Source organism: Eupeodes corollae, chromosome 3 (assembly GCF_945859685.1).
Source record: "Eupeodes corollae chromosome 3, idEupCoro1.1, whole genome shotgun sequence".
In the NCBI taxonomy this organism is placed as follows: Eukaryota; Metazoa; Arthropoda; class Insecta; order Diptera; family Syrphidae; genus Eupeodes; species Eupeodes corollae.
The window spans coordinates 134,726,401-134,746,406 of NC_079149.1; the positions used below are offsets into that span (position 1 = coordinate 134,726,401).

A 20,006-nucleotide genomic window follows, 5' to 3' on the forward strand; every position below is an offset into this window, starting at 1 on the left:
TCAATACATTTCGAACGCTAACGTCATCAGAACATAAAAAAGCGACATGTTGGACAAAAGATAGTGAAGTTAAGGAGGAATTTACTTCCAGAACAAATATAGTCTATGAAACAACTCCATGCTTTTTACCAAATCAAGTTCCTGATTCAACGGAAATTAGGGAAGAGATTGTTATTCCAACTATTCCGACAAGCCCTATCCGATGTCAAAACCAAATTAAACTTCAAGAATTGAACTTAAAATCTATTAACCTAAAAGGGCCAACCAATGTGACATTAGAAAACTATGGAATATTAATTACTCCTACAAAAATGCCAAAAACAGATAATTTACTCGTTATCCAAGTGGATACAGAATCTGATAATGATCCACAACGAAGTAAATATTGTTCCTGTTTTCAGTGGCTTCGAAAGTTCTTAAAAATTGGGCAAGGAAAGTCTGACCACCTTGTTCATGCGAAAGTATACAAAACTTATTTTGTAAAATGGAAAAAATATCCTAATGAAAAGGAATGTTCTTGTTCAAAAGAAATACGCGGAAAGAGTCAAAGGTTGAGAAGAAATTCGACATAATTCGCCAAAAATGTGATTTGTATTTAACTTAAAAAGTTAGATATAAACTGGAGTGTCTAATTTAAAAAAAAACGCATTGTTTTTCTTATTTATTTCAGCCACCAAATAAAATGTTATGGTATTTTTGACACATTTTCTGTCACTTTCAACTTCTACTACTAAGATGATGTTTACATTAGATTATCTTGAAGGGATTCATTTTGACATTTGGTCATTCTATCTCGCTCCAATTCGTTTTCATTTGGTTTCAAAATATCTGCATTACTCTCCTGTTTCTTTTTATCTGTCAAATGGAAAAAAGATGTAACCTTTAAACGTCAAATGAGTTACCAGAAAATAGATACAACGGCTTCTTTCAATCTCAGAAAGATAGAATATCCGGATACCTAATTTTAGTGTTCGATCCAAATCAGCTGGGATAATTTCAATCCTTCAAATCGGTTGTCTACTTTTTGTGAACAGCCGAAAGTTGACACTGGACTCTTTTGAAGGAACCCATTTTGATATTTTGGGTAAAAATTGTCAATTGATAATTACTTAAGGGAGCTGTCAAATATTTTAAGTTCATCAATTTAAAAAAGTTATTTTTGACAGCCCTTTCGATGAATGATAAACTCACTTAAATGTTTTCTATTTGTTTTATTTCTTGTGTAAGCTTATTTTCGTATGCATACAAAACATTTCACCTTAAAAATAAAAGTTCCTTACTGAGCTAAGCTTAAGCATCTGGCTATATCTAAATCATACTTTTGTATTTATACATTTATATCACCTACAATTCAAATCAACACTAAATACTATAAATAATGTCCTTAAATTAATCAGAATAAACACCACTGTCCACATAATCCTTAAGCAATTCAGCACAACTCCTTGGCAGATTTCTGCAAACATTATTCAGATACAAAAGTCCACGTGGAATAGTTGCTTCCGCCACATCAGTTCGTTGCGCCACCACAATTGCACTGGCCACTTGCTTTGGATCCAATAAGCCCAGGATTTTTGGGAACTTCACTTTGGGATTCTTGCACAATCCCGTATTGGTCATATACGGATATATCGTTGTGGTTTTAATCTGTAACATATAACAAGCCATATAAGAACATCAAAAGGACCTTCAATTGCTTAAAATTCTATATGTATATATATGGATTACCAAATTCTTGTGCGGTCCTTCTCGGAGCTCCTCTTGCAGAGCCTCCATCAGACCACGAACAGCAAATTTCGATGCACAGTATGGTACTAAATTTGAAAGTCCTATCACTCCGGCAATCGACGAGATGCTCACAATGTGACCACGATTCTGTTCTCGCATATGGGGGAGGAAGGCCTCCAGAGTCCAGAATTGCGATAGCACATTGATATCGAAGGTTTTGCGAATCTCCTCAGGTGTTTGTTTATCCAGGGGACGGGTGGGCATTATACCGGCATTGTTCACCAACATCGTTACAGGGCCAACTTCAATTTTAATTTTAGTTGCCAGTTCAAGGACCTTTTCTCGATTGGACACATCACATCTGTATGCAAAAGGAGCACCAGTAGCAGCAACAGCAACAGCAAGTCCCCAAAAATGAAAATGAAATGAAAATGAAAAGGTTGAGGAGCGAGCAATTCAATGAATATGAATGAAGGAACATTTTGCCAACTACTATTGATTGTGGCTATTGAAACAGTAATCGTACGTGTATGCTTGGGCGGCTCCTCGTTGCAAACGATTGCAATCGGACACTGTCTGTTGATTGCCACTCTCGTTGATGTCCACACAGACCACTGTTGCACCCAGATCTGTATATTGCAATGCCAGTTCTCTACCGATTCCATGTCCAGTTCCTGTAATCTGGAATTCGAATATGCAAATCAAAATAAGATACAGATAGATAGACAAAGACAAAGATAAATAGAAAGAGAGAGAAAAAGGATGTGAATATAGGATTAGTATTGAACGAATGGCATTGGTCTTTTGTTTTATTTGAATTGAAGTGAAGTGAATCTATCCCACTTACCACGATGATTTCTCCACTCACGTCCTTTTGTTCTTTTCTGGTAAATTGCTGGACAGTAGAAATGAACACTTCGAGAAGAATGCGAACAAGCAAGACTGTAAATTCAAATAGATCCACAAGGACATTGTATAACCGAGATCCGATTTGCCGAGATCTAAAATCAAAAAAGGAAATTCATACATCATTTTTTTATAAATCAATATTTTTAATATATATAATATAAATATATTTATAAATAGAAATATTTAAAAATACTAAAGTTACAACTATTTTAAAAGTGTAATAAATGTCACACAAAAAACAACCTCTGAAAGAATAGTTAAGTCATTTTTTGAGACTTGTTGAAATTGAACATTTTCATTTTTCCGTTAATTCGAAAACGTTAAACAAACTGAACTGAACAGAGTTGTCATTAAAGTTTGACATTCTCAACTTTCACTAATCTAAAAAAATATTACCCTATTTAACTGATTTGAATTCTTACCAAAAAAAAATTAAGAAATGTCAAGTTAAAAATAACATTGGCATACTATTTTGATCAATATATTGGAAAGAGCTTATTTAACCATTAATATGTTAGCAGTTTTCTAAATAGTTATCAAAGCTATCCCAAAGTTTGTATTCCTTGCCAACTAGTACAGTATTAATAATCTTTTATTTAAATGAGTGCATCTGAACACGTCTAAGGAATGACAGTTCCTAAAGCAAAATTAAACAAAGCAAACAAACATATGTAGATTTAAGAAAATGATCTGTCAATTGGAAAGAAATGTCAGAAACCCAAAAGTTTTACTAAAAACCACTTGGTTGTTCTAGTAGAGTTTCAATTGAATGCATTAACTGTAGTATTTTTCTAACTGCAGAATGTCCAAAGTTCAAAGGGTTTGTTTAATATTTATTTTCTACTTTTTTATGCAGCCTCACAATCTTTATCTATTTGAACTCCAAAAGATGATGTGTGTACTCATTATGAAAACTTACTTAAAAAACAATCGCATTCATATGCATATGTAGATTGTTTTTATTGACAATTCTATTGAAAGCAAATCTATAGACAGCACAAAAGCAAACAGAACTTAACAATAATAATAGGCGTATAAAGCTTAATTACCACCTTGTACTGAAAAACGACAGTTAACACGTATATCGATAAAGGTTAGGCGAATTGAAGCCGGCCGGTCGGTCGTTGGTATATATTTTCCACAAATGTCAATGAAGGTTGTACAACAAAATATTTAAATTTTATGTGTTTGTTTTTTCTTTGTCATTCATTTAAATATTTATCTACGCCTAAAACGAAATTTTTAGAAGCTAGCAACTCATAGGTAAGATATTACGATTGTAATTCTGACTACGCATAAAATACTTTTATAAAGAAGTAATGTACTCTAAGTCGTAAGTACACGTTCAATATCAAATATGAGTACAGAAAATTAATTGATCTCAAATTAGTATTCATAATAATCTTGCTAATTTATAATTATTACATTAACACCATAATGGGATTGGTAAGGGAATGAACATTAAGCCATAGTCTCCAGCTGCACCTTTAAGATGAAGTTTTTTTTGTACTGATGGAATTGAATCTTTAATTTGATAAAGAACATAATTATCTGATGTCATATGGTTTTTTATTTCTCGATAAACAATTTATTTAGCGAATACTAATGAGCAAGAAGTTGATTTAGATTTTATTGTATTGTGTTTTCACAATATTTTGCTGAAATGAACGTTATGTAAATTTAACAGACAAATAAAATTTGTTGTATGTTAATTTGATTTGATATACATTTTGTACTCGCACTGCATAACAATTCTTAAACTTTTAGAATACTTGTTTAATGTACTTATTTAAAAAAATTAAAGCATCTCAAGTGAAGAATGTTGCTGGGTTTCCTGGTCTATTATCATATGACAGAACATTTCTGACATTTTGTTACTATTTTTTTTATCTAAATTTTTGAAGCTTTAAGAACAAAATTGTATTGTTTGATAAGTATGCCAACAAAACACAAATTACCTTTTACTAAAATATATGCATCTGAACACGTCTCAATGGTGACAGTTCTAGAACAAAACTTAAATAAACAAACCTAAATCTGAGTCGTATCCATATGACATATAACAAACAAACAAACCAAAATCTAAGTCATATCCAAATAACTCAGATTTAGGTTTGTTTGTTTAACCGACAAATTAATTTCTAGGTTAAAAGTAGTCATTTTAATATTTTAACTTTTCAACCATTTTACTCAATCGTTCAAAATATGGCACTGATGATTAAAGTTCCAAAAAAGTTTGTATCTAAATCTATTTTTAGGAATTTGAGAAAAGTATCATAAGATTGATAAACATTTAGCACGTGTCTTACAATTTTTGAAGTTTAAAAACATCAGCTGTTAATAAATGAATAAAAAAGAAACACTAACGCAAATTAAAAGACAGAGTGACTATTAAAACGACACTTATTTATAATTATTATTGCTTGTGTTTACACTAGACAAGCGCTTTTGTTCAATGATGAGAAAAATATGCGCAGTGTTAAATATATGAATATAAATCAAATTTTATTCTAAGTACAGATAATTGACAGATCAGTCAAATATTATTTAGTGTTTTTTGTATAATAATGAGAAAAAGAGGCACCGTGTGAAATATATAAATATTGATTAGTTAAAATTTAGTTTAAGTACCTACAGACAATTGACAGATTATTTCTAATATTTAACTACTGTGTGATAGCATTGTCATAAATCTTTGTTATCGAACGTTTGAAATTTCCGGATGACGTTGTTGAACATTTCTGACATTATCTTAACTGCCATTTACAATAAATCTGCTGTGTGGTCTTTGGGACAAAATCTGTCATAACTGTCATATAAAATAAATCTTTTGAACGGACGCAAAATCAAACTCGCTATATTTGACAATTAAATTGTAAGACTTTGAAACAAAATCAAACAACCGTGTGAAACAATATATTTTATGTCGGTTTTACACTAAAATAAAACCGATACTATTTGCCGTAAAACACAGCGTCAGAGTAGGTTCCTTTTGGTGAAGACACTATGAGAAAATGACCGCGATGGCGCAGCTGGTGAGTTTGACATCTACAGCAGCTCCGTTTATGCTTTAGATATTACAACAGAATTGGCAAGATTGGTAATAGTTGAGGACGAGTACGCATCAGCTTCTTCAACAACGACCCTCATGTATGTTTCGGTAGGCAAATAATATTTGATAGATTTCGCATTTGTCCGCTTGTTGACAGAGTTCTGTCTGATGTGACAGTGTATGCTTTACTAAGCTTTTATTGGAATGAGATGTCAAAATGATAGACGTCACTCGGTGGAGTTCAAAAAAATTCTTAAAAATATGTGACCCAATATTTAGTACCTAACTATGAAAAATGAAATAACTCCTAACATCGAAATCGATTATGGCTTCTTAAATCTGCTTTAGACCGCTCTTTTTTTTCTCAAGGCCTCACTGTGCTAACATAATAAATTAATTCAACAAAAAAAGTAAATAAACACTTCATTCAATAGATGATGATATGTAATCAAACCATTAACAACCCATGTCATAGTAAAGCAAATTCGTAAACATACATTTTGATAGAAATAAAAACTCTTCAGTCTTCATTACTGTCATTTGAAAAACTGTCTATTTAAAATATCGTAGAAATGAAATTATCACGTAGGTGTTAATTATTTATTCATGGTAAACATTGAACTAGCCAAAGAAGGTCGTTCGGACATAATTCAAGTTCAACTTCGTGTGTGATTGTAGCCGGCGCGTCTATAACGACAACGACGAGTAACGTCGTCGATAGTAGTAACGACAATGAATGACGTTTAAATAAGCAATCAAAACATTAGCACGTGATAAACTTTGACAAAATGCTACTGATCATTGAGTTAAAAAAAAAAAACAAAAATTAAACATGTATTTTTAATTACATACACACGCATGTATAAACTGAAATTTAAAAAATGCTAACGATTTTCAATGTTACCGGGAAACTCATGGTTCAAATATATCCTTGAGTTGAACTATTTGTGACCAACCATGTTTAAAAAAGGAAGTTTAAATGGCCTATAGGATAGTTAAGGTTAAGGTTATGGTAACCAATGATTTGCAAATATAAAAACAAAACAAAAGTTTGATGTGAACGTAAAAATGTCCCAGCTGAAAGTGTGACAGAAAGTATAAACTAAAATGTCAATATTTATTGTTGACAAGTGTTAAGTATATAAATTAAGATTAATAACCATTCCATTTGTATCATAGACGTTTCAGTCTATGATACAAATGTGACAGTTCGTGAAAAACAAAACAAAACAAACAAACCTAAAGGTAGGGAATATCAGAAATTATAGTGATAATTTGATGAAAAATTAAGATTATAAAAGGGGAATAATGACTTAAACAGCATTATAATTCATATCAGCCTTTAACTGATATTTGCAATACCAATTAATTAGCCAGTATAGAACTGAAGTATAAGTGTTTTGACAATATTGACACTGTTTTAAAAATAATAATTATTTTCCATATTTAATTTGCATACGAAATTGAAGTTTGATTCAATATATGGAAAATATTAAAAACAAGAATCATTATTATGAATTTGTATGTCATTTTAACTTGTACATAAAATAATAAAATAATGTATTTCTTTTTATGGTTTAATCCCACTCTTACTTAAAAATGGACAAAATTGGCTTGCATGGCACTTAACTCCATATTATAGAACAAGAAAGAACTATTATTTTTTTTTTATTTAAATTAAACCAGTTTTAAACAAAACGTATTTTTTAACCTTCTTTGTTATTATGGCTTAATAGGTACAATACCAAATTTGCTAAACATTCTGAAATAAGTGAAGGTTGAAATCTTTACAATAAATACTTTATAAGGAGTGGTTCTGTTTTGTCTATAAAATTCTTCTTTCCGGATGCTCTTAACAGATAAGGAAGTGTCGTAAATATATATTTTTTCTTGGTTTAAGTGTCAACCCACCATAAGCTTCTTGAAGTTTTAGTCAGTCGATTCTTAAAATTTAAAGTTCTTTGTCCACGAAATATTTTCATTGAAAACTTAATCACATCATTTAGACATTTTATATGAATGGTTATTATAAGCATTACAATTTAATCCTTAGAACTTTAATCCAGAGATATGTCCAGAAATAAGTCAAAAGCCACCTTTTCTTTATTACAGTTATAACTTAAGATAAGTACATAGGATTAAATTTAATTGTTAAATAAATTTAATCGTATAAACCCTTAAATTGTCTTACAATCGTGTGCACCGAAAGTCAACTGTGGCAATATTTCTAGAAACGTCATTGTAAGGCGATGTTTGATATCATCCGTGGTAGTTGTTTCAGGCAACTGACAATTTTGTCAATTATTTGACTCTTTTGGGCAACTCATTTAGACATTTCATCTCGTTCGTACTAATTTTCTTAAAATTAAAATAAAATTACCAGCCTCTTTCTCCTGTCTCTTTTATTTCTTCAAGAAAGAAGAAGATGCAATTATGAGACATCAAAATGAAGTTCAACGAGGTCAATGTGAAATGTCAACTTGAAAAAGCGCTAACCGTTAGAACAACTCTTCTAAATAAATTTGAAAATTTTGTTAAATCAGTTTGAGAAGAAATAAGTTTAGCAATGGTCAGTAAGCAAAAAGACCGTATATGAAGCAAAGACCTAACTTCCATTAAATTTAAGTGTTTGGTGTGGTTAGCACGCCACCGTTTGTGGCTTATTTCTTTCGAAATGATCAAAAAACTGATGTTTCGGTGAATGGCGAGTTCTGAATTTGAGCTACATATCGGAGAATAATTTATCAAATGCTAGGCCTAATACACCCCTTTTCGACTTCTCTCCCATTACCCCGGAGGATGTAGTTGAGGCCCTTCTATCGATAAAATCTAACGCAGTAGGACTCGATATGATGCACCCTAAGTTTTTAAAAATTGTTCTCCCTACCTTGCTACCATTCATCACACTCATTTTTAACTCCATTTTAAGAACACGTGAGTTCCCTTCTCTATGGAAAAAAGCAAAGGTTATTTCTATACCAAAAAATTCCAAAGGTGATGAGTTTAGACCTATATCTATATTGCCTTTTTTGTCGAAAGTTTTCGAGAGAATACTTCAAAAGCAAATAAACGAGTTTCTATCACGGTTTGACTTATTGACCTCAAGACAATCTGGCTTTCGAAAGAAAAATAGCTGCTTGACTGCCTTGTTAAGTGTTTCTGAGGATATTAGAAAAGCAGTTGATATGGACAACGTTACTTTCCTAATTCTTCTCGATTTCTCTAAGGCCTTCGACATGGTAAATCACAACATTCTTTGCCTTAAGCTCTCAAATTATTTTAATTTTTCCTCCTCTGCAGTCGATCTATTGTTTTCTTATTTAACAGAACGTGAACAGACGGTTGAACATAATCAACAAAAATCGATCTTCTTACCTGTTGCGAATGGTGTTCCACAAGGGTCAATACTAGGCCCCTTGTTCTTTTCAATGTATGTGAACGAGTTGCCTAGTATTGTAAAAAATTGTTCCATTCGCATGTATGCCGACGACACTCAGCTCTACCTAAGTTGTCCCTTAGGGATGATTGAACACTACTTTGCATGTATTAATGAAGATTTAAAAAGAATGGATCAATGATCAATTGAAAATTGCTTGCTACTTAACCCGATAAAATCGAAATGCGTCGTCATCGCTAGGAATAAGATGGATGTGTCATATTTTCCTCATGTTGCTCTCAAAGAAAATGCCATCATGTATGTCGACAAAGCTGTAAACCTTGGTGTTTTGTTCAATATGACCCTGACTTGGGAGGACCATATCAAAAGAACTGTGGGTAAGTGTTATAGTGTCCTTCGTATGCTTTGGCCATCTCAATATTTAATTCCAATAAAAATCAGAGTTCTTTTAATAAAAACGTTGTTTCTGCCTTTAATCACTTACGGTTGCGAAATTTTCTGCAAACTTGACTTCGAAAGCAAAAGAAAACTTAGTGTCGTCTTTAACTGTGCTGTTCGTTATGTTTATGGACTTAGACGTTTTGATCGAATATCCAATTACGTGATTCAATTTCTCGGAATGAAATTTACAAATTTTCTCAAATATCGAACTTTAACTTTTTTCTCTGATATTCTTCAAACCCGACAACCTGAATACCTTTATAATGAGATAAGATTTCTAAACTCAAATCGTTCCGCTCAAGTTTTGGTCCCGCGTTTTTGTTGTGCGACATCTGAACGCCAGTTTTTTGTACACTCCTCACCAATGTGGAATTCGTTACCACGTGAAATAAGAAGTTTAAATTGCGCAAAGAAATTAAAAAATGAATTAAAACTGTACCTTAGCAATTAATTACAATTAAAACAATTAATAATACATTTTTTAAATTCATCTTTTTATAAAATTGTATAAGTACCTATTCTTACTCGTATTAATATTTTTGTTATTATTATTGTCTTTCTTTCTTTTTGTAATTTGATGTTTTAACATTTAAACTTATATTTATTGTGATACAAAATGCCATAGCTGCTGTACACTTTAAAGCTATATTATAAATAAGAATTTATGTTCTTACAATATTAGCTAATCATGATTAATAAAATACTAATACTATGTAACTCATAGCCGTCAAAATTCATATTTTAAAAATAACCAAACTATGAAATTTTCTGCCAGATATTAATAACATAACTTCTTAAGAAAATAATTATAATAAATCTTCTGTTCGACATATTAGCTTACCATTTATGATAATGAAATTAACAGACTTCAAAACAAAATCTGACAACCGTGTGAACAGTTAATTGTTCTATGAAGAATATTTAGCTAGTGTCAGCGCATTGACAGCTTCTGTCAGAACACTGACTGATCTAAATATTGTAAAATCTAAATATTGACAGTATTTAGATTTAGAGAGAATCGATTCTGTCAACTTAGAAATATAAAAGTTCTACATGTTTGACGTTTAGCTTTCATAAACATTGATGATTTTCTTACAACTAGATAGTCGTTAAAATTTCGATCAAATAAAACTGGACGTTTTAATATTTTCAATTTTCTAAAAAAAATTTTAGAAAGAGGTTATTTATGACTTTTAAATTTTCAAAAATTTATTTTTAAAATCTAATTGCAACGAATAAAAACAAAACAAATACAATTTGAATTAATAAAAATTAAAAAAACACAAAATACTCACTCAATAATTTCAGTTTCAATCATTTTGGTTGATTTATTATTTGTTTATTTGTTTTAAATAAATATTTTCTTCAAAAAACACTCAACAAATTCTAAAAAAAAATAAAATTTAAAAAATTAACTATAAAAGGAAGTAAGTTATCCGACAAAACGACACGACACGACGACGCGGCGACGACGATAGCGTTCAATGCGTCACTTTCGATTTCACTTTTCCTCAATATAGTTAGACCGACTTTAAGATTAGACTTTAAAATAAAAATAAAAGTATCTATCAAGCTGCTAAAATGTTACGTCACTTTGAATAATGCAACAACCAACCGAACCGTTTGGTATTTATGTGCAAAAATCCAATAACCACAGCTCTAGCTATGTGCAGAGCAGTGTTGTATCTACGAGTATTTTTGCAACAAACTAAAAAGATACAACTTGCCGCACTATATAGGAGCTGCTCTCAAGAGTCACAAACCGCCGACGCGCCACCACCACCGCACCGTGCCAACCGAAAGGAAAAAACTAAAAATAATATTCAATATAATCAGAAATACACGAAGCGGTTGCAGTAAGCACACAAAATTTAATGTGGAGGAAATCCAAGAACTAGTTTTGTATCTTTTTATTTTATTACAACTTTGTTTTTCAATCTATATACGTTCATAAAGTATCTATGCAATGCACAACTTTATAATAAAAATATCTATACCAAGTCTAATTAACTAAGCTATGTCGAATTAACTTGTTGGGCAAAACAAAAAATAACAAATAAAAATTGAAATCGAAATTGAAATTGAAACTTGAAACGCTTAAAAACCGCGGAAGTTTAAACTTGTTCAAGCTGCAGTTACAAAAATCAGACTAACAGACTAAGTTAAGTTAAAGTATCTCTGTTGTAATGTAACTAATGGGAATGTGAATTAACTTTAAGCAGACTGACTGAACTAAGAGTGTCAGAAATGAACGCTTATAGCTAATTATATGATCGCAATTTTTCGAAATAATGTGGGAGGTATAATTTGTTTCAAATTTTGCTGTTGTTTACTTTGAACTGCGTTGCGTACTCGTATAAATATATAAATTCTTTTATTTGTTTGCTATTCTTTGTTTTTGTTCGAAAAGTTACCGGAAAAATACGTCCGATTGCGAACTGCGGTTGTTAACAACTGATCTGGCATCATATCAATTTGTTAGCTTTAACTTGAGTTTGAATAAGTTATCTACATTTAGTAGCTCCACAAAAGAGTATTTAGGTATGTATGTTTTTTTTTTGTGATATACTAGGCTTGCCAGATTGGGCTATTTATCTGAAATTGAGCAATTTTTTTTTTAAATTGACGTATGATAGCGCAATAATAATTGGGCTATAGATAACCTGCAAGTTTAATCTTAAGGTGTTAGTCTTTTTCACACAAAAACGATTTAAATCATTTAACGTAGCTCAAATTTTATCCCTTGCGATATTTTACGTGGCACAAGTAATTCATTTAAGCACAGCATTCTGTATCTAATTTTATTAAACTTATGCGTCAAAGATTTCAGTATGACAGTCCAATTATAATTGAACTATAAGTTGAGTAGCCCAATTCTAATTTTTGGCGATATAATCTTTCGCACAAATAAATGGTATAAACACAACTTTTGTTATCAAATTACAGTCCAATAATAATTGAGCTATAAGTAGCCCAAATCTTATGTTAGATGCTATTTTCCTACGCTCAACTAACTGATGTAAATTCAAAATTTTCTATTTAATTATTAAATTTATGCATCAAAATTTATAGTACAGAAAATAATTGAGCTAAAAGTAGCCCAATTCCAATTCTCCAATTCTGGGTGATATACATAAGAGTGGAGAAAAAACCCTGCCAGAAAATTACAGAGAAATTTGTATGCTAAACACCTTAAGTAAGATTTGTACGTACATTTTTTATGACAGACTTACCAAATGCATCGAGGACAGAAATCTACTTAGCATGTTTCAAGCTGGATTCCGTCCGGGCTTCTCAACAATGGATCATATATTCGCGCTTAGCAGTATTGCCAAGAAGTCGATTGAAAAAAAAGAAGAAATTATACAGCTGTTTCGTAAACTTCAAAGCAGCTTTTGACAAGGTCAACAGACAGGCTTTGATATTCAAGCTTTCAACGCTGGGAATTTCCCGAAAATTTTTGTTGATATTGATGACATTTGTGATATACTACTTGGAGGAATACTCTATGCTGATGACTTAGTCTTACTCGCTGACAACCCCTTCACCCTCCAGTTGGAAATCAACAAACTTTATACCTTTTGCGAGCAGTGGGGCTTAGGTACTTATCAATATACATAAGTAAAACAAAAGTCATTATTTTTGAAGCATATCAAAGAAGGAGGCGTCACGAAGAAAGCAGGTCTCTTAATAATGTAGCCATTGAAGTTGTAAAAGAGTTTAAGTACCTAGGAATTTTAATTACGCAATTTTTTCGAAACCCGCAGAACTAAAAAGGAGTGATGCTAAACTGGCTTTGAGCGGAATGTGGCCCAAGTTCTTCGCTAATCAGGAAATCGATCTGGTGTCAAAATACCGCGTCTTCCAGACAACCGTAAAGACATGTATGTGCTACGGTGTGCAGGTGTTTGGATATTTATTCTTCGAGTTATTTGAAAAAATGCAAAGATATATTTTTAAGCGCTTATTCAGATTGCCCCACTCAACCCCGAACTACGCCATCGATGTCGAATCTGCTATAATTCCTCTATTCACTCAAAATCTTCAAGCCAACTATGAATATCTAATAAGAGTTATGAAAAGAAGCGGAAGAAATCTTCACAAATCTATTTTGATAAGATTATTACAAACTAATGCCTCCCCATTTAAGGATTGGAATGAGATAGTCCTATCACATGAAGATAATCTATCTATAATGGAGTCAAATGCTGATGAATGGCGAGGATTGTTTGCAGAGCTCACGGCTAAATAGATGAGAAAACTTATAGTCAGTACCTAGGCAGAGCGGCTACAACAACATCAAGGAATACATACAGGAATCTCGAGCACCAATTGACATCGGAAACAAACTATTTCAGCAACAAATTTTCGGTCGAAGCTATAAGCCATATATTTAAAGCATGTGTTGAGCTCTTTAACTTAAGATCTTTGCCTCATCGAGCTGACCTGATACAAATTGCAATTTGCCCAATACTGCAGGAAAAGGAAATCCGGAGTTTATATTTCCAACAATTCTTTCTTTCTTCAAGTCGGTTGTACGAAATTTTAAACGGAGTTCTAGGATGGAATACTTTATATAATTATTGCAAACATGCCCTAGCTTTTCGAAACTCTTTTCTAACTTAAATGTTGTTCGTTTAACCAGCTTTTACAATTTAAAGGATCATTATTATTTATTTTTATATATTCGGGTTTCAAGTCACTTAAAAATTGGTATTTATTTATTTATGCTTCAAATCATTTAAAAATTGGTATATTTTTGTGTTTTAAATCATTGTAAAATTGACATTCTATTAATTGTTATGTTAAATCTCAACAAATATTGAAATTGTAAACTTAATTAATATGTGAATTTAATTAATATATAAAAGTATTTGATTTAATATTGTACAAAACCAGTTACTTTTCTTTTTATTCTTTATTTATTTGAATTAATTACTAAAATGAAATGTTATTTCAGGCAGAAAGGCAGACAGCCAGGTCCTTATTCTTAAGCAAATACTTTTTCTAAAGCATTTTTTAATAAAATAAAAAATAATAATAATAATAGATAGCCAGACAATTTTCCAATGTGATTATTTTGGCTGTCACGAGAATGAGATGGCGATTTTCTCTTTGAACTCACAGAACTGTCAAAAACAATGTGTCTATTTTGTTAGCTCAAATTTTGACAGATCACAAAACTTTTTCATCAGTGCTAGTTTAGAGCTTATTTTTTTCTAATTTAAAAAATTTTAAATGTTAAAAGTCTACTTCAGGTAAACACAAAATTGAATTGTAAGTTTTTCAGACAATTGCGAATGACAGTTTGGCGCTCAGGGGTCTCACTCAGAGACCTTTTCAGAGCCAAAAAAGAAAAACGTCAATAGACTGCTTTTTTAAAGCTTATAATGTTAACTGTGTAAATATCAATTTTTATGAATAGTCTATACATTATTTTTAGCCTTTTAAAAATAAAAATCAAATCTAATTAATTATATCAAATTTGTTTTTGTATTAAAGTTGGGCTATTATTTGAGCTATTTTTTCTGCTCCAGATTTTGGGCTACAAATGTTTTTAAATTCAACTATCGCGCTATTTCAGCACATGGCAACCCTATTCTATACATGCTGAAGTTACTGTGGCATAACATACATATAATAAGGAAAGAGAAATATTTATAATTTTTTATGTTGGTCGAAGATATTGGTTAGCAGCTCGAGTTGTTTGACCAAGTTCGGATGCAAATTTAATCAGAAAACAATTTTTATATTTGTCTGAACGCATGCAATATACATAAACGAAAATGAAAGAGCTATGACCCCTAAAGATTAGGTTAGGTTCATAATGTGAATTCCAATTCATGTAGGCATCAAATTCAAGGTCATATCTTAAGTCTATCACTTTAGTTTATGCTTCCGTAGTGTATTTTTAAATTTGATCGACTTTTGATAAATTTATACACGTTTAATGTGGTTTTGGATTTTTGAATTAAATGATGAGTGTTCAATGATTGGCTTATCTGTTTTCTTACCTTAAGTAGTTAAAAATTAAAAGTTCACAATAATGGAAACAAATGTCATCGTCAATATTATTCTCAACTTCTTTTAATTGTTTTATTTTACTTTGAATGTATACAATAATTGTTTAAATAACTTTACAACTATAAAAAAACGTGTGCATATTTAACAACCTTTTGTCTGGTTTTATGTTTGAAATATATGTACATATATGAAAAGTCTAAAGAATTGATCGACATTATTGATCATACAGATCTTAACCTAATGTTAAACTCATTGCAATAATTTTCGCGTGTAGGAAGGCCGTGTGTGAATTGGTTTTGAAATTTTCTACCACGGTTCTATTTTGAAATTGGCGTGGTGACAAAATGTACTCGTATGGTGGTTAAAATTTTACTTTTTTTAAAAGGAACTCACACATTAAAAAGTTTACTCAAACCCAACTTTGACAATTAATAAGTTTGAGAATTCCACCTAAACACAGCCTTAAGGTAATAAGTTTTGGATGGAGAACAATATTTTCAAAAATGTTTTGCTTTGCTGTTTTGACAAGCATACTTATTAGTAATTTTTTTAATGATAATCTTAAGCATCATCAAGAGTTTTTTTTTTAAGTTTTCTCTCAAGAAAATTGCGTTGGTATTTTTTTTACCATAGAAGTTTGAAAAAAAGGTGAACATTTTGGTTAACCCTAAACATCTTACGCACCGAAAACGCTAGAGACTTGACATCTGATAAAATTTTGAGAAAAATTGAATTGACAGTTTTTTTTATAAAAAATACAAATCTAAAAAAAACATTACTCAAAGTTGGTAAAAATTGAATATCGATTCAAATATCTTTTCAAAAACTTGAAATTTAGACTTCAAACTTATTTTGTCTTGTAAGAAATATTGTTTTCAACATTCTGAAAAATGTAGAAAAAAATCGAATTGATTTTCGAATCAAATATCTTTTCAAACCTGTGAGATATTGGCTTTAATTTACTTTTATCTTTCAAAAAATATTGTTGTCAAGATTCAGTAAAATTTTGAAAAAATCGAATTGACAGTTCTTTTACAGCAAATTAAAAAACGAAAAAAAATTAACAAAAGTTGGTAAAAAATGATTTTCGACTCAAATATCTTTTCAAAAATTTGAGATAATAGCTTCTAACTAATTTTTGCTTATAGGAAGTATTGTTTTCAACATTAGGACACATTTTGAGAAAAATCAAATTGACAGTTTTTTTACAAAAAATAAAAACCTAAAAAAAAATGTATAAAAGTTGGTAAAAATTGATTTTGGACTCAAATATCTTTTCAAAAATTGTAGATATTGGCTTTAAAATACTTTTATCTTTTAAAAAAAATATTGTTCTTAACATAAAGTAAAATTTTGAAAAAAATCGAATCAACAGTTTTTGTAGAAAAAATTAAAAACCTAAACAAAATTTAACATAAGTTGATAAAATTTGATTTTCGACTCAAATATCTTTTTAAAAATTTGAAATATTGGCTTCAAACTTATTTTATTTCACAGAAAATTTCCGTTTTTTCATAAAAAATAAAATCTACAAAAAATAGTACGCGAATTTGGTAAAAATTGATACGAGTACATATGTATAGACAAACTTTTAAGCAAGACAAATCGACGGATGGGATTTGAAGTTATCATTGTGGGTCGCATCTCATCCTCTTTTTTGTTAAACGTATTTGACGTTTTAAATGTGAGAAATTTCAGATAGATAATAATATGTATTTTGCTTGTCGAAAGGTAAGTTATAACCAATGCACTTTATCTTTAATAAAAACTCATGTTACTGCTGACTGTCATTATATACCTATTCCATCAATGTCCAATTGACATAAATAAAACTCTATCAAGTAGATGACAACTTAATTTATGTTTAATCACCTTTAAATTCTCAAACCGTATAGCTTTACAATCATGTCAATAATTTCTTGTGTTCCTTGTAATATGTTATTAATTATACCTAATTTTCCATCAAGTCCACGTGTATGCTAATGCTTAATAAGCTTGTTCTTTTGCTTCTAGAACACACATAATAAGCCAGAATTATGAAATAGTGAGATTTATTCAAATACCTTCGGTAGGTAAGGTACACGTAACTAACTTATATCAAGGCAACGTCCATTCGTAAACCTCTTTTTAAGTTTAATAGAATAAGCCAGAGTAAATGACAATGACATCTCGGTACAGTATAGTATACATATCATTCGTTTATAATGCGTTCTCGTTGTAATTATGGTCATGTTCAAACGTCACCGTCCGTCGTGGTCATACTCGATAATATTTTTAATGACTTTTATTTTTTAACTTACTATAACCTTGGTTATGTGTCTGTTGAGAACATTGATATGTGGATAAATAGGTTTCTTTTTATTTTAATTGATTTGGAAAGGTCATGGTTTCAAAATGAGCACTACACAGTGACATTACTCACAGACTAACGCCTACTTTGGTTAATGCTAATAAATGGCAAATAATGACTTTGCATGAATAATCGTTTTTAAGTTTGACACTAAAAGATCTTCGAGGGTTGGGTTCAGTTTTCAAAAATTCTAAAATAATAAGCAAATACTATAATGTAAAATAATCTCTGAAAGATTAAACAGTTTCTTTTATGGATTCTCAGAGTTTAATTGCAATTGTTGGATTGACAAAAGCTGATGGCAATGAAAAATTGACGACTGATAGATTTGTCCACAAAGTCTAATAATTAAGTGTCAGATGGATATCTGATTGGTTTGTGCGCCCAACCAGAACTTTAACTACAATACGACGATAAAAAAATCGCCAGTAATTGTCAAATGTCATAAACAACGACATCTTACAATTTCAAATGTCAGCTGGCAATGAAGTTGTCACACCAAATTATAAGTTGACACGGTCTGATTGTTAGAAATTTATGACAGATCTAAAAATATTTAAAAATGTGACAGTCGTCGTTACTTAGCTTAATTAGTATAGATTCTATTGTTGTCATAAAGTCACGTACACATCACGTTCACCCAAAACAATACCTTCTCGAAACTCCATGACATTGGTCGATTATGTAACAAAGTCAATTTTTGTTTGCAAACAATTCATCAGCATCACAAATTTGTATTCGAAGATCAAACACCTTTAAAAGCTTCAATATTATGATGACGAATTGACTTAAGCGTTCAACTATCAATTTAAATAAATCCAAACAAAATTAAATAATTATACAAACCGCTGATACTCTCATATGAGCTTGACCCAAATCATATATCGAATGGTAATAGCTTATGGCTCATAGAAAAGTGGCCCGGCATAATGTTTATAAACTATTCAAGCCGAGTTGACGAATTTTTCAAGGTCATTATGTTTCCATACATTCAGAAAAACAAATCAAAACAAAGTACAATAACCAACATGTTGAATAGAAGCGATGAATATTAAAGAAGAAAGAGGAAGAAGAAAACAAAGAAAGGAAAACAAATTAACAGCAAACAAGCTCGATTATATTAAACAACTTTTAAGTTCAAGTTCATGCTTTGAACGACGACGTGTGGTCGTGGTCTCTCTGCTGTCGATGGACTGTTTGGTTGGCTTCACATCCAATTGGGTGCGTTCATTTACACTCTTTTTCAAAGTAATCTAGTGTAGACGACAAACCTGACGCATCTTATTTCTTTTCCTCTTAAGTCTTTATCATGATCTTTTTGTACTAACTTGAAACTTTACTGTGCGAAAGCCTTTGTCTTTGTTATTGAGATTCTGATGCACCGCATTAAGATGCACAATAACCAAGCGAATGGAAGTGATATAGCCATATAAGCGTATAGGCAATAAAATTAATCGACGAACGTGCCTCGGCGAGGTTCAAGACCATTTCTAGGGCGAAACAAGCAGAGGCCTTATACTTCCTGCTGTCACGCCTTTGGACTTTTTTAACCGTGTTGTCACGTTTTGCATTAAAAGCCAATATGCGTCAAGACGCACAATCGTAGGAATGGTGTAGAGGTTGTTATTGTAGATGGTTGATAATATGATTGTGAAGAATGACTTTCAAGGGCTTTTGTCCTTCAGATGACCACCCGACATAATATTTAAACTGTCAGAGAGGCGAATAACTTCGCTTGCAGCAAACATGACATGTAAATTTTTTATTCGGGCACTGGTACTTTCATTCCTCAAGCATATTCAATTACTCAGATCGGCAGTGCAAGCAACAGAAGCAGCAGCAGCATAACAAGAAGACAAAGACCAACCTCAAAGAAGAACAAGGTAAACGTGGTTATTTTCCATTGAAATGTTGTGTAGGTTTAGTTTTAGTACAAAATATTATGAATTTTTCTATAGTACTCGTACGTAGTTGTATAGTCGATAGAACAAGATATTGTACCTTTTAAAAAAGTCATGCAGTTTGTGTGCGAAGCCTCACACAAACAGGTCAGAGATCTGTCACTTATATAATTACTCATTAGTAACTGGGTCAAAACTGTGATT

The 20,006-nt window shown here is 31.1% G+C and overlaps 1 protein-coding gene across 3 annotated transcripts; it reads right to left on the reverse strand.

Moving 5' to 3' along the window:
- Positions 1-1,191: 1,191 nt before the first annotated feature.
- LOC129951470 (short-chain dehydrogenase/reductase family 16C member 6) lies at positions 1,192-11,988 on the reverse strand. 3 transcript variants are annotated; one of them, XM_056063620.1, is made up of 6 exons: positions 11,861-11,988; positions 10,823-10,913; positions 2,576-2,729; positions 2,255-2,409; positions 1,729-2,089; positions 1,192-1,647 (listed from the first exon to the last, which is right to left on the reverse strand). In XM_056063620.1, exons 2-6 carry the CDS (start codon positions 10,843-10,845, stop codon positions 1,390-1,392), a joined length of 951 nt encoding a protein of 316 aa, XP_055919595.1. In that variant the 5' UTR covers positions 10,846-10,913; positions 11,861-11,988; the 3' UTR covers positions 1,192-1,389. The 3 variants fall into 3 exon arrangements, with proteins under 3 accessions (XP_055919595.1, XP_055919597.1, XP_055919596.1); XM_056063622.1 differs by having other exon boundaries at positions 11,880-11,898; XM_056063621.1 differs by lacking the exon at positions 11,861-11,988 and adding an exon at positions 11,525-11,782.
- Between the last annotated feature and the right edge of the window lie 8,018 nt (positions 11,989-20,006).